Here is a 15,796-nt window from a genome sequence, read left to right as displayed (position 1 = left end):
GAGGCATAGATTCATAACTCCGGAAGCACTCCTGGGACAGGATAAAAGGAGCAGCCTCACTTCATTCTAGGAATCAGAGCTGGGAGGAGGTGGATGAAGCTTGCTGGAAGAGAGGTGGAGGCTGAGAGAGAGACAGAGAAAGAAAGAAAAGACTCACTAATAGTGCTTTCGATGGGGAATATTTATTGTGGGTTGAGAAACTCTTGCTGTAAAGAGTTTCCCAGTGTTTGCTGAATATGAGTCCAAGCCTGTTTGTGTTGGGAGTTTGGGGAGCTGCAGCACCCCCTGGTGACAACAATATACAGTATAGACTTTATAAAGATTATGCTTTTCACAATCATAAACAAGATGAAAGAGTACATTAAATATTCAAATTGTAGGAACCTAGAAAGTAAATGAAACAAGGCAGTGAAAAAATCAGTGTTTCAAGAAATGAATACTATCCACCCATCAATTTTCAAACTGATTTAATCTAATTTAGGACCTTAGGGGGCTGGGCCTACCCCAGCATATCCCAGTATAACCCAGGAGCCAACCTTAGACAGAGTAACAGTCTATCATAGGGTTCACTTACTCAAACTACTGCTTTTTTCCATTTCTGATTACACATAGATTTCCTTCTTTCTCTCTTTAGATTTATTACGCTTCTAACAGTGTAAACTTTATCAACTTCTAGAATATGCTTTCTCACTTCTTTTGATTAGGTACACAATGTTCCCCTTAAAAGAAACAAATGTAGTGGTTTCAGGCACCTGCTCTCTTTCAGCATGCCGCCGCTCTTCTTCTCTGCGAATCTGTTCCATTTCTTCATAACGCCGTCGCTGCTCTCTCTCCTGCTGTTTTCGCAGCTCTCGTTCTCGTCGTTGTTGCTACAAATAAAAAAAAAAGCAAAAATAAATGCAATATTTATCATCGAACCGTCATTCTAACTACCTTAACAACAACAGGTCGAAAATGAAGTTGGAGGGAACAACTATATATTGCCCACCCTGGGAATCATTTAAAGGGGTCATGGAGGTCTAAGCATTTCAGAAGAGTTTAACTGTTCTTCTCCCAATGAGGCTTATCAATTCTCTTCTTCTAATAACCCGCAAAGCTTCAGATCTTCAATCCTGGGTACCCTTGTTTTACCCGTTGTTTTTACCACTTTGAGCACTCTTCTAAAAAAACATTAATTTCCACTTCATAATGGCATTAGTGTATTTTCTGTAGTCATTTGTGACAGCCTTTTTCTCTGTTGAGTAACTGTCCTGTCTCTTGCACTCTAGATGTAATTTCTACTTCAGGTAAACTATTTAGTAGCTAGACAATGCAATGTTATAGATATCTGTTGATTATGTGTGAGCGAGGAAGATAAAAGCTTCTTTTTGATGTCAAACCTTTTTGCATCTTATAATCTGCAGGTACCAGCATTCGTAGCTGATTTCACACACTGCTCTGGCCACCCAAGACATTTTGTAAATTATCAATGTTTCACAGTCTATGAGGAATAATAAATTAGTCAGAAAATGTATACATGTTCAGATGGTACCTGGAGCACTTTAAATTTTTACTGCTTCATTAAAGAGTTATTTGTTACATTTTTGTTTATTAAATATTTTTGTAAAGGTGAGTGAAAATAAAAAAGAACAGTGATGATAGAATGCAATTACATATGTTAGTAGACTACATTAAATACATGCTTTTTAACTTTACTTTCAAACATCATTGCCCAAAAAGGGTTGTGGTGGCTCAACTGCTTTCACAGAAGGCAGATTCCAATTCAAGTTATGTCCAGATGGCATTGATCGGTGTCCTACTATTAGCTCCTGCTGACTCAGTACAGGTCAGATTTCTTAAACATAGCATTTCTGATAGAAGTACCTGATGGAGAGGTGAAACTCTGCTAAACTCTCAAGGCAATGCTATTGGCTGCTTAGACCCAGGATGGAAAACAGGTCTGGAGCACTGCTGATAAATTAGAGTGTCAAAGAAATATTGAATTATTATAATGTGCAGATAATGTACCAGTGAGGCAGTTTTTAGTTTAACGTAAATACTGACTTCACTATGCTTACAGAGTGTAACTTATATAATTCCTTTCCTCTTACATACGCTTGTAGATAAGTCAATTTCTTTTTTATTTTTACGTTTAACTTACTTCAAGCAGTAGGAAAAGTAAGCTGGTGTACAAGTGGCTTGCACATGTGTGCCTCTCCAGGCATTTGACCAACTTGTATTGGGAATCCAGAGCAACTGTCGGATGAGTAAAAGAGGAAAAATACCATGAACTCTCAAAAGGGAAATTTGAAACAGTAAACTAATCCATAATTGAAGTCACAAAGAATGTTTCTCTGTGTTAAAACTGACAGGTTTGCAAATTCACCAATGGTTTTCAATGAGCGATTTTGAAACTTCAAAACTTTGTATCTCTATTCGAGATATGTCAACGAGAACTGAACTTTCTCAGCAAGTCTCATTGAAGAATTACTGTGCCAGAATTGGTCCATCGAGGCAAGTTGTTTTTGCTTCAACAGACAGGGAGACATGGAGATCACAGCTGGTGCTTCTCGCCTTATATATGTGAACACACTTAACAAATGATAGAAACGGGGCTCTCTGCTAAAGTACTTGAGTTAGTTAGGTCAGTAGTATTGTGACAGGAAGCACTGAACGTGACCTGTGGTTAAAAACTGAAGAACATAAAGGTTTTGAAGAGAACAGGCTATTCACCACAGCATAGCTCATTAAGTCTCATTCACTCAAACCATCGACAAGTCAAAATGTGAAGCACCTCAAAAGTGCTGCTTTCAAAGACACTACTTCATAAATTATGCCATATGTTTATCCACATGGAGAAATCCTATACCTTCTAAAATTTGTGCAATGTATACCCTGCACCAGTTATCAAGAGTGACCTTGTATTCCTGATGAAAAACTGAGTGTAAAGTAAAAGGCCAGTATTCACACTAACTACTCCATTAATAATGGTAAATGCCAGTTTAGTGTTTTCTCTTCTTGTTTGTTTTCTTAGGGTGAAATAATTCTACCCCTTTGGTCTTTCCATATAGCTCATACTCCCAATCCTAGAATTAGACTAGTAGCTCATCTCTATTCTCATTTGTAATATGGAGATGAACACTATATAAAGTATTCAGGATGTGCTTTGGCAGTTTCATTATAAAGTTAAACAAGTAACCTCTCTGGACTTGTACTCAACACAGCATTATTTAACCCATCATCCTATTAGCTTTTTAATAACTTCTGTACACTGCTGGCGATAAATCCTCTAGGGCTCACTCTTTTTTTTTTAAACACAGTATGTACATTCTACTTCTAATATCCATTCTTCATGTGTACCTTTTTCATTGATTTACATTAAACTTTGTCTACAAAGTATCTTTCCAAATGACACTTTTGTCCCAGTTCAACTGAGGGGATTATCTTGACTCTGCTAATCCACCTAATTTAAAGCCATTTTCAAATGTAACCAATGTGTCGCATTGATATCTGCATTAATTGTCTAAATGAATAAGTTCTGTAACTATAAACCTGATCCCACTGGGATGCCGATTCTGGCATCAGAGGAAACCCACACACCATGTCTTTTGCTCATATTGTCCTGCTTCCTGACAAAAAAAAACATAATTTGGATCTTATAAATGTACTCAGTTGCTCCTCACAGATTCCTAAATATAATTTGATGTTTTAAAATGAAATATTTGCTGATTCGCATTAATAAAACACCATAAAACTGATTATTTTCTGAACTCTAGCTTCTAAAATCTGTATTGTTTAGTATTCTTTGACAGAATATCAAGGCAAGACAGGTTTCACATTTTGTTTGTATATAGACATAATGAGGCAAAACAATCATTAATATACATTTCTGTTCTTACCTCCTAAAGTTTACTTGGTTTTCGTTATGCATAGGTCATGACATTTGTAAACTTGCTTCATCCACAGGGGATACTGGAACCTATCCCAGCTAGCATAGGGTGAAAGAAAGGAACAAACCCTGGACAGGGTGCCACACACACTCCCCATACTAAACACACATTAGGGCTAATTTAATTTTGCCATTTCACCTAACTTGCAGGTCTTTGGACAGTGAGAGGAAACTGTATTACCTGGAGATGGCGAGAACATGCAAACCCCATGCAGGGAAGACATGGAACGCAAACCCTGGTATCCCTACTGCAAAGCAGCAGCAGCACTATGACTGTGCCACCACGCCGTCACAAGCATAGGTGCATGACATAACCCTATCCAACACACTTAATCCAATTCAGCGCCATGGAAGGAAACAACCTATTCCCGCAACAACATGGAAAAAAGACAAGAACTACAATATTTTAGACAGGCTGCCAGTTCATTATAGGGTCCATTCATACATACTTTTAGAGATAAGGGCAAAAAAACAGAGTATCCAAAAGAAAGCATATGCAGACACAGGAAGAAATAAAATATCCTGTTATTATGGCTTTCTCATCTTAATATGCATTTTAAATATTATTATGAAGGTGCCAATTGGTCTATTATGTGGGGGAAGAAATAGTTTATAGCAGTGTTCTAATGTCATGGTTCTTTTTTTTTGCACATTTCTGCTCTGACCTAAATATCCTCAATAAGATTTTGCTCGTCTTCAAAGTTTAATTAAATTTTGCAGGTTTCCTCCACGTCTATGCAAGCTTCCTCTAAGTCTCTGCCTTTTTCATGTGACTCACAAAAGACTGGGTTTCCACTGGGGATTTCTTACTGTCTTGCAGCATTTGCACTCTCTGGAAGAACAACTAGAAAGATGGATAAGCAACTTAAGATATACTATTATTAGTATTTTAAGGGCAACACAAGATTATTTATTTTTGGTGCAATCTGCATTGCTTTTCTAGCATTTTTATCTGCTAACAAAAGACCGGTACACATTGTTACAATGATTGTAAATTGATTGAAGTGTTTTATGAAAGGAATTAGTACAGTAGATCCCATTTGTTACTTTAAAATGAATTCTATTCTTCAACAAGAAGATAGGTACACAGGTGGAAACTTGTTCAGGGTCAATTTCACAGAAACATTAGAAAGAATTCCTTCTAATAGAGAAACAGAGTTGCATGGAATAAGTTACTAAGTACAGGGTAGGAACTTTGGGGATATTTAAAAACTTACTTTGATGTTATTTTGTGAAAAATAAGTTGAATAGAATTGGTGAGCTTTGATGGTCTGAATGGCATGTTCTCATCAAATTTGTTAATGAACTGTCATAAAGGTCTTCACATTAAAGTGCTCATTAGACACTGGTATTCCATCTAGAATTAAGATAAAAATAATTTAGAAGGGTAAGGGTCTAATGCAGCCGGTAGGCAAGTGCTGATTGGTTCAAGGACTAAGGCTGTCCTGGGTCGACAATTTTTGATGTTGTTCCAGGAACAGCAGAAACCCAATGATATCAGATCCACTGAAAATATGTAGTAAGTCTGTAATAATACAGATGATAGTAAAACTTCTTCCTTAATATATCACCTTCAGTGACCAGTATTATGTCAAGTTGGACAGTTGGGAGACAAAGTCAGCGAGGCGAGATTGCGTTAGTTTGGACATGTGCAGAAGAGAAATGATGAGTATATTGGGAAAAGGATGTTAAGAATAGACCTGCCAGGCAAGAGGAAAAGAGGAAGGCCTAAGAGAAGGTTTATGGATGTGGTGAGAGAGGACATGCAGGTGATGGATTTAACAGAGCAAGATGCAGAGGACACAAAGATATGGAAGAAGATGATCCGCTGTGGCAACCCCTAACAGGAGCAGCCGAAAGAAGAAGAAGAAGTGACCAGTATTATATAAAATATTCTCAGGTGGCATCCTCAGTGCTGCTAAATTTAGCAATGCACATATCAGTGAGGAAAGTTAAAATGATATACAGAAAGACAGATAGAAAGTGAGTGAAGAAGAATATGGATGAGAAATGTAATATACATGAAAGTAGGGACATTTAAAATGTTATCCGACAAATCTCCAGCTATAAAATTAGTTTTGAATTGACAAAGGATTGGAGAGGTGTTTTGCCTTCTGGTGCCAGCTTTGAATCACTTCATTGTTTCATTAGCGAGTTATCAAAACTGACAGACATGCAAGGGCACCATCATTTAAAAAAAGAGAACTATTTCAAGTGTCAAAACAGCACTTATATCTACTGAAGCTTACATCCTGTACTCAGAAAAATGAGGTCAAAACTTCAAATTAGTTTAACTCTGAGGGAAATCAAAGTAGCAGGTGATTCATTTTTTAAATGTTCTTTGTTATCTGCAGGCACATTTGTAATCTGTATTTGAAATAACTTACTGAGGATAACTTCTGATTTTTGTGTCAATAAAGGGGAAATGGTAATGGGATATGTAAAACTGACATATATCAAAAACACGTTGAAGGCTTTTAATTTCACAATCAAATCAAGCAAGATATTTTTTGCTGTAAAAACAAATGTGAAGCATTGTATGTGCCCTTGCCACATGTAATTGCTTTGCCTATGCACTGTGCACAGCAGATAGGCACTGCCACACTGGTGAGGGCTTATATAAAAAGAAGTCAGTGTGATAAAATCTGGCAAAATAGGGTTAATATTGCAGCACCTGGAAATGCTATTTCAAGAGCTTATGCTCAATATATTCATATTTTCAACCCTGCTACAAGTGGGCGACCTAGGATAATTTTCACTTAATCATCTTGATATTCTTCATTTATTCTCCTCTGCATTTCATACAGCATGTTATATACAGGAGAAGTGTAATCATGCACAGTGCCAAGTGGTTTCTTGACAAGATGTCACCAGAACACAATCATTTAACATATTGTCCCATTGATGTGTACTATATGATAGGAAGCTATGTGTGAAATAGAAAGCTGATATCAAAGGCCTGGTCACTTCTCATGAGACAAACAATTCAGTTAAAAGAAGATCAAGGTGCTTTATTTTGCAGGATTATGCACATCCAGTGTATTTTAAATTGGCTTATTTACAGGTATCTGTTCCATCAAAGCAGTCTGTGGGTCGTGAGTGCAAAGTTCCAAAATATGCACATGTAGTCGCACTCCTGGCTGTGGTCTCACTGAGTGGCTTAAACGGGAGTAGGTGTTATTGTGTTTAAATTGTTTTACTGCTTGCATTGTGTCAGGAGCACAACACTTAGCTTTAAAGAAAAGAAGGAAAAAGGGAAAGGGGAGCTGGAACTTCAAGACTGGACTAATGTTACCCTTACTGGTTAGCATATTCTTCATGCAGTTCAACAGGTGAACATTTTAGGACTTTACCTATGATTTCAACCAGCCACTGACTGCCATGGCCTTTTTAGTTGTGCAATGTTGAAGGTGCTATCACTTTGTTAATTCCTTGACCCTTATGAAGGTAGACTTGGACCTGTCACACTTCCTGCTCTGCATTTTAAGAGTTTAATTAAATGATATCAATAAATGAGAGCTACACTAAATGAACTCTGACCCCTTAACCTGCAATTGCTTTGTCCTGGGTATAACATTAATCTGCATCCAGCCCTGCAAGGAGGTCCTCCAACTTACAGGGAAATTTGGGAGTTGGTGGCAGGATTGGTGCTCCAGAGACCATAAAAAAAAACCTCACACTGTTCCAGTGTGGTGCTGTGGTGTCATCCGCTGCACTCGGGTCCCTATCCAGGTGGTTCATCGTGTGGTGGGTGCGGAAACCAGCCTCTCTATCCCCTTACCTCAACTACAGTGACCACACAAAAATAAGCACACTAGGAAATCACTTGAGAAATAAAGAGAAGAGTATTAAGGAGAAAATAAAAACTAAATAAGGAGAAAACAGAAATCTTAGATATTGGCAAAAATGGGATATAGTGAGGGTATTAGAAATAAACTTGATCCATTAGGCTTAAAAGTCAAGATGGAGGTAAAGAATTTAGGGGAAATTATTGACTCTGACCTAAATTTTAAATCACATATTAATCAGATTACCAAGACAGCATTTTTTCACTTAAGGAATATAGCAAAAATTCCCTTATAACTTTGCAAGATGCTAAAAAATTAGTTCACGCTTTTGTTTTCAGTTGGCTAGATTACTGTAGGGGCGGCAGTGGTAGCGCTGCTTCCTCACAGTTAGCAGATCTGGGTTTGCTTCCCAGGTCCTCCCTGCATGGAGTTTCCATGTTCTCCCCATGTCTGCGTGGGTTTCCTCCGGGCGCTCCGGTTTCCTCCCACAGTCCAAAGACATGCAGGTTAGGTGGATTGGCGATTCAAAATTGTCCCTAGTGTGTGCTTGGTGTGTGGGTGTGTTTGTGTGTGTCCTGCGGTGGGTTGGAACCCTGCCCGGGATTGCTTCCTGCCTTGTGCCATGTGTTGGCTGGGATTGGCTCCAGCAGACCCCCATGACCCTGTGTTCGGATTCAGCGGGTTGGAAAATGGATGGATGGATAGATTACTGTAACACACTCCTCTCAGGACTATGCAAAAAAGACATTAATCGATTGCAACTAGTGCAGAATGCAGCTGCTAGAATCGTAACTCGGAAAAGAAAATCCAAGCACATCTCTCCAGTTCTGATGTCACTACATTAGTGACTTTAAAATACTGCTTATGGTTTACAAAGCCTTAAATAATCTCGCTCCATCTTATATATCCGAATGTCTGACACCTTACACTCCAAATTGTAACCTTAGATCTTCAAACGAGTGTCTGCTTAGAATTCCAAGACCTAAACTTAAAAGAAGTGGTGAGGCGGCCTACTGCTGTTATGCGCCTAAAATCTGGAATAGTTTACCGCCAGGCTAAAACAGTGGAGAACTTTAAAAAAACTGCTAAAAACCCATTACTTTAACATGGCTTTCTCATAGCTACATTTTAGTGTAAAGCTGATAAACTATATATGCATTGAATTGTTATTTTTATCATGGCTCTGCCATCCATACTAATCCCTACTTTTCTCTGCTGTTCTTTTTCCTGTTTTCTGTGGTGGCAATCTGCACCACCACCACCTGATCAAAGCACCGTGCGGTCCCTACATTGATGGACAGAAGGCCAGAAGTCACCACAACCATCATCATCTAATTCTTTCACGTGAAACCAGAAAGCCATAAGGACAGATTTAGATAATTTATTTATCTTAGGTAGAATGCCCAGTGGGGGCTGGGTGGTCTCATGGCTTTGGGTCCCTGCAGATTGTGGTTTTTTTTCTCCAGCCCTCTGGAGTTGTTTTTCTTTTTTTTTGGTATTTCTGTCCTCCCGGCCATCGGACTTTACTTTATTATTTAGTATTGCCTAATATTATTTTTGTTTTTTATAAATTTTTCTTTCTTCACCTTGTAAAGCAGGGTGGCATGGTGGCGCAGTGGTAGCGCTGCTGCCTCGCTGTAAGGAGACCTGGGTTCACTTCCTAGGTCCTCCCTGCGTGGAGTTTGCATGTTCTCCCCGTGTCTGTGCGGGGTTGCTCCGGTTTCCTCCCACAGTCCAAAGACATGCAGGTTAGGTGCATTTTGGCGATTCTACTGTAAATTGGCCCTAGTGTGTGCTTGGTGTGTGTGTGTGGGTGTGTGTGTATGTGTCCTGTGGTGGGCTGGCTCCCTACCCAGTATTGGTTCCTGCCTTGCACCCTGTGTTGGCTGGGACTGGCTCCAGCAGACCCCCGTGACCCTGTGTTCGGGTTCAGCGGGTTGGAAAATGGATGGATCTTGTAAAGCACTTTGAGCTACACCACTTGTATGAAAATATGCTATATAAATAAATGTTGTTGTTGTTGTTGAACCCAAGAAGCACTTATTCACACAAACATTTATCAGAAACAGAGAGAAACTACCAAGTCATGTAGTTGAAGCATAAACCTTAACAACATTTAAGGGTATCTAGATGAAATATTGGAACAACAGCTGTTATCTATTCAAAGGAGCCGGATGGACTGAGTGGTCTCCTCTCATTAGTCAGATTTCTTATGATCTTAATTTACAAAAGAGATTTAGCTTGTCATATAACAACAGAGGACAGAAAGATATGGAGAAGATGGTCCGCTGTGGCAAACCCTAACGGAAGCAGCTGAAAGAAGAAGAAGAAGAAGATATAACAACACATGACTGGACAGAGTGCAACAACAAAGCCACCAGAGAGTTCCACATGAACAAAGAATGTAAAGAATAACTTATATCATAATCTACAATATGGAATTGAATCACAATACGTTACATATTTTTTCTATCCCACTAAATCCAGACCAGGGTTGCAGGAGGTGCTGGAGCTTATCCCAGCTAATATAGGGTACAAGGCAGGAACAAACCTTGGACAGGACACCAGTCCATTGCAGCTGGGATCCCAATATGTGAATATCCATAGTCAGTAACAGTGTTGTTCCGTAAATCAATATACTGGCATACTCAATGTGTACTATATAAAAAACAGAAAGAATTACCTGCTTTCAGTATTGCAACAACGCTGGACAAGTTACATCAGCCAGGGAATAGTCACCAAATGAATGAGCTGGCATTACATCATCAATAGCAGCAGCGCCTTTAAAAACTGCAACTCCACTCAGTCTCACGTGCTTTTCCAACTAGTGCGGCAAAAGACAAGCAGTCCTTTTAACAATAGAGAGCCACCACAAAGAGCCATGTAAAGAGCAGATAAACCATCCATTGCGGCACTTGGCACTGACACTATATAAGTGTCAGAAGATATGGAGAAGACCTACAGTCCAACTTAGCAGAGCTCTGAGTGCTTTGGAGACATAACACAAACCTGCATGGGTCTTCAGAGGAGGTGCTGGAGAATCTCAAGGCTCAGCTCCATAATCTGTAGTGCTGTTTGCAGCAGCAGTACAGGGATGGAGACAGCTGAGAGAATGACACCTCTCAGCTCCACCACCACTTCTCCATCTGCTAAGGTCCATTAGCCTGGGTGCTCAAACACCGGCGGAGCTTCAGGCTCATGGAATTGAGGGAAAGTATAGCAGATCAAGTTTCCACTAACCCCAAGTGAGCTGTGAGAAGCAGGGCCGGTGGTAAAAATGTGTCAGGTAAGGACAGATCATAGAGACGTTGTGAAGCTGTGGTGGGGAAGAGTATCAAAGCCTAAATCCAGACCTGGAACGCGATGTGCAAAGCCAGTTCAGTAAAGGAAAACAGCCAAGATACTGGAACATCTGCATCTCTACACAAGGTTTGCCTGCTTGCCTACAGCTGACAAGCGCTGAACACCCCTTTTGCACTTTATGTCAGCACAGCACTCAGCATCCTGATTTTGCCACCTGCCAGTGCAGCACACAACATCCCTGCTGCACCATCTGATAATTCAGCAAACCAAACCCTACTGATGTGCCCTCAACACTAGATGCCTGACTGTAGCGGGAGAGAAGACCACTCCGACATTCCTTTTTTGCAAGGAGCTGGAAGTGGCTGCTGTGGACAGTGACTTTGAAGGGAGGGCTATGCAATGGCGCTGGACAACGTACATCAACCAGGAATTAATAACCAACATTATTAACTGACATTACATCATCAATAGCAGGAGCGCATATAAAAAGGGCAACCCTGCAAAGTTGCACATGCTTTTCCAACTAGTGTGGCAAAAAGCAAGATGTCCTTTTAAGAATAGTGAGCCACATGAAAGAGCCATGTAAAGAATCCATCCGTTTTGGAGCTTGGTTCAAACACTACAATATTAACAAATGGACAATGGTGCATAAGAAGGAATATCAATCAGGAAACAAAATGGGACAAATAAAGGACTTTTGAGAATAGTTTTAGAAATAATTAAGGGAGTTTTGGTGTACTAGAATAACCAGGTTGATAAACTGAATATATGAATGAGTGAGCACCTTTTGATGCACTGTAGATATTGCAGATGTAGTTCTGAATCTATTCAAAAGTCAACCTAGTTTGCTATTTTCTACATACATAAATTTCAAAAGTGGGGAATGTCACACACACACGCGCATGAGGGACAGTTTTCAGGTTCAAATACTGATATTTGTCAGCCAGACCATGGGTTGGCGCTCTCCCTTAAATTAATCCCCTCTCCTCCTGTTCCCCTGCAGTTCATCCAAAACCCCTGGATGACATCGCCACCGGTCCACCCACTGTTGATGTCACTTCCGACCAACACTGATGACATCATTTCCCATACCCAGAATCCATTATACCATCACATCAGTTCCTGTTTCGGCCATCCTGACTCCACCTCTTCTTTTGTCTACCATATTAAAGCTCAGTTATTAACCTGTTAGCCGGTTCCATTTAGAACTCTGCCCGTAAAGACGTCTTTTCTTTATTTTTGCAGTATACGGGGTGGCCATCCCCAAACCCTTTTTCTGTTTGCTGTCTGATTTTTACCACAGGAGCCATTCAGTCTTTCCTGTCAATGCTTGAAATACTTGCTTCTTTAAGGAGCTCTCAAGTTTACTTATCTCTCCCACAAACAATGCTGATGCTAATGTTGCTTAAGTTGCAGCAAAAGGTCTAAAATGAACTAACTTGCATTTCATGTCAGTTTCTGCATTCATCAATAGGAACAAGTTAGGATTAACTCCTCGAATAAATCCTAACATGGTGTATGCAGATAGAAGTGCCTGCAAAGTGGCACTGCATGTCAGTTCTTCTACTGCTGTCCAACATTTTAAAGACAGCACCAGCTAGCACCAGCCTAGATTAAACCCAAAATGAAATAACATAATAAAACACAATAACATACTCAAAAACATTTTTGCAAAACTAGCTACAAAAGAAAATAGATTGTGATTTGGGAATATAATCGTTTAGCTGCATGTTGTCAGATACTTTGTATTTGTTTTCATTTATTACTGTAGCCCCCATAATTCTGAATTATAGAGCAACCTGACTACACATTGTGACATGCAGTTCACTTACTTGTTTTGCTGTGCTTTTTATCCAAAAGTATCTTGCATATTACAGTGCAATTTCTTTCATAGTTTTCTGTTTTTCTGTGATTCTAGGCTTCAGATGGGCAGATTTTTTTGTGCCCTGTACCTCCATGCCAACAGCCACTGCACATGAGCTTCAGAAGAGAATCCACCTGAAGCTAAGCACATTCATACTTGGATGGGAGACCATCTGGAGAAAGCTGAGGTTGCTGCTGGAAGAGATGTTGGTGAGGCCAGCAGGTTTACATACCCTGTAGACTGAGTGTGGATCCCAATGCCACAGTGCAGTGCAGTGATGGGGACAATATGCTGCAAAAATGGCACCGTCCATTGGATGAGATGTAAAAACAAGGTCCTGATTTTGTGCAATCCTAAAAGATCTCTGGCCATCTTTTGTAAAGTGTAGGGTCTGTCCCGATGTACTGCCTAAATTGCCCATCACAGCCTGGTCATTCTGGCCTCCAAATCATCTTGTCTCTAATTGACTAACTATCTCTCTCACCTCCTCACCACCTAATAGCTAATGTGTGGTGAGCACACAAAATGGCCACTGTCACATCATCAAGGTGGATACTGCACATTAATGGCGGTTGAAGTGGCTCCCACTACTCTGTGCAAAGTGTTTTGAGTGTCTTGGAAAGTGCTATGTAAATGCAATGTCTTCTTATTTATATTATTAAATTTTATTCTTATTTTTAGTAATTAATTGTTAAGGTGTAACAAAATTTTATCACTATTTTAATTTACTTTCTTGCCACCCATTTTATGTCCTATGGGCTCTGCCATTTTCATTTATTTTTCAGATTGGCAACCATGATGTTGCTAACAACTTGGCTCTGTTACTACCATGTGACAATTGGAAGATGCACTGTGTAATGTTATCATCGGGGAGTATTTAAGATGAAGCCCCACTGCTGCTAGTGTCCAACATTTTGGATTGGAAAACAAAACTTTTGAGGTTCTGGTCAGAAAAGGATATTGCATGACATTTGACTTTGATTACTGGTTAAAGTTTTGGGCTTTGCTGCTTGGTATTTTGAGGGTTTTTGACTTTAACCTACACAAATATGGATACTGACTTCTCATCGCCTTAACCATTTCCATTCTTTTCCTCACTGCCAGTCCTTCTTGACAGTTCACTATGATTGATGTCATAGCACTTCAATCGACTCACCTAATGCAACAAAATGTTATGAATTCAGCGGGTGAACATCTTTTGCCATTCTGCGTCATTAATTATTTTTTAGAAATGATTTGTGTTATGCTTATTAATTTTCATATTAATTTTGTCAATATCATTAAGCTGCAATTTTGTTTGTAGAGTCAGTCATGGTTGCTTCATTTTGTGGTTATTTCTTTGGCTGTTACCAGTCCCGTGGTTTGAAGTTGACATGCGTAACATTTAAGATGGTGGCTCACAGGTTTTGGTGTCCAAGCTTTTGGATTAACTTCAAAACAAACAAAACTCATTCCTGGTTAGTATTTAGCTAAGGCAAAGATATCTAGTTACAGTCATGGCTTTTTGCAATGTTTATTCAACTAAGAGCTCTGGTTTTTCATTTTGGCCGTGACTCTGGCATTTGACCACAGTTTAGCGATGATTCTTTGTGTTCTACCTTACCATCATTTTTTGCTTTAATTAATGTTTTGTCCAGCAACACACAAGTTTTCTACCAGGCTACTGTGCAGGCAAACAATATTGAGATTGAACAAGCAACTACACGATTTCTAGTTGAACACAGTAGTTTTTACTCAGCCATGCATCTTGTACATTTATGGTCTACATTACATTATATTCTTTCCATTAAGAGTTTTTTGCTAGGTAATAACTAAGTTGTCCTAATGTCTCCTTCAGATACTTTTCAAAAATATTCAAAGATTTTGCTTCAAGTACAGAACTCTGCAGTTTTTACTATACTGTATTACCAGAACCGCTTCTGTAATGAAGTACTTTCTGATTTCAGTGTTAAGTGCACTTCCTCTAAATTTCCATGGGTATCCTTGAATATTTGATTGACTACATAATTGAAAGAATTCTGTAATTTAATTTTAGAGCAGCTCTTGTTCTTAAGAAAAAGCTAAAAGTAAGGAGACATAATTATCTTGACAAAGTCTAGGAGGCAAATAACATCCACTGAAAATGTTGCTTTCCTGTAGGTCATTTATACTCAGACGGCCATTACAGGTACAAGTTGAGTGCCACGTCCACTGAATGTACTGTAGTTAGCCACAGTAGTTTTAAATTAGTGTCAGTAACGCACAATGTCTGTAGTTGGTGTGTCACATACACACAGCCTTTATAAAATATGAATTTTCCTAGCACAATAAAATTAAAGAGTAAATGAAGCCTCTGTAAGTTTAGGGACTTGGTCACACTGTAGTAATGTCACTGCTTCAAGGTTTAGAATATTTTGCCACTGTTCATCACATTATATAAAGGCCCAGTGCTGCTCAGGAGAACAGTGAGAACAAACATGAGCAGTACACTCTAAAAGTCAGGCATCCAATGTCAAAAAGTCTCACTTATGAGACACCTTTCTAAAGCTACTCTACTTAACATTGCACTTTGAACAGAAACCCAATGCTGCCTACCTCCTCCAGCCTGCGCCTCTGCTCTTTCTGCTCTTCAATGCGTTTCTGCCTTTCAGCCAGCAGTTGTCGTTTATGTTCATCATTCTGCTGCTGTTCTAACTGCTGACGGCGAATAGCCTCTGATCGCTCTTTGTTTGCCACTTGGAGACGCAGAAAATCTCTCCGCAGTGTCGATTCTCCCGGGATGTTGATAAGAGAACTATGGATTAAATTACACCATTAAAAATGATATATTTATGGACAAAAAATAATAAAACATATAATCTAGGTTCTCAAAAGACTGAGGAATACAGAAGGTTAGATGGCAGTGGCTCTTTCATCTGTAAAAGCCTACAAAGT

General features: G+C 39.4%; 1 protein-coding gene across 2 annotated transcripts in view; it reads right to left on the bottom strand.

The window, feature by feature from the left end:
* The window catches only part of tnikb (TRAF2 and NCK interacting kinase b), a 375,714-nt gene that overhangs the window by 113,976 nt on the left and 245,942 nt on the right, over positions 1 to 15,796 (bottom strand). For both annotated transcript variants that reach the window (XM_028794715.2, XM_028794717.2), the window contains exons 12-13: positions 15,458 to 15,656; positions 753 to 869 (exon numbers count right to left, since the gene is read on the bottom strand). In XM_028794715.2, the coding sequence (XP_028650548.1) occupies positions 753 to 869; positions 15,458 to 15,656 (316 nt within the window). The remainder of the gene's footprint in view (positions 1 to 752; positions 870 to 15,457; positions 15,657 to 15,796) is intronic.

This window comes from Erpetoichthys calabaricus, chromosome 2 (genome assembly GCF_900747795.2).
Source record: "Erpetoichthys calabaricus chromosome 2, fErpCal1.3, whole genome shotgun sequence".
NCBI classification, from domain to species: Eukaryota; Metazoa; Chordata; class Cladistia; order Polypteriformes; family Polypteridae; genus Erpetoichthys; species Erpetoichthys calabaricus.
This window is presented reverse-complemented; position numbering and strand designations above follow the sequence as displayed.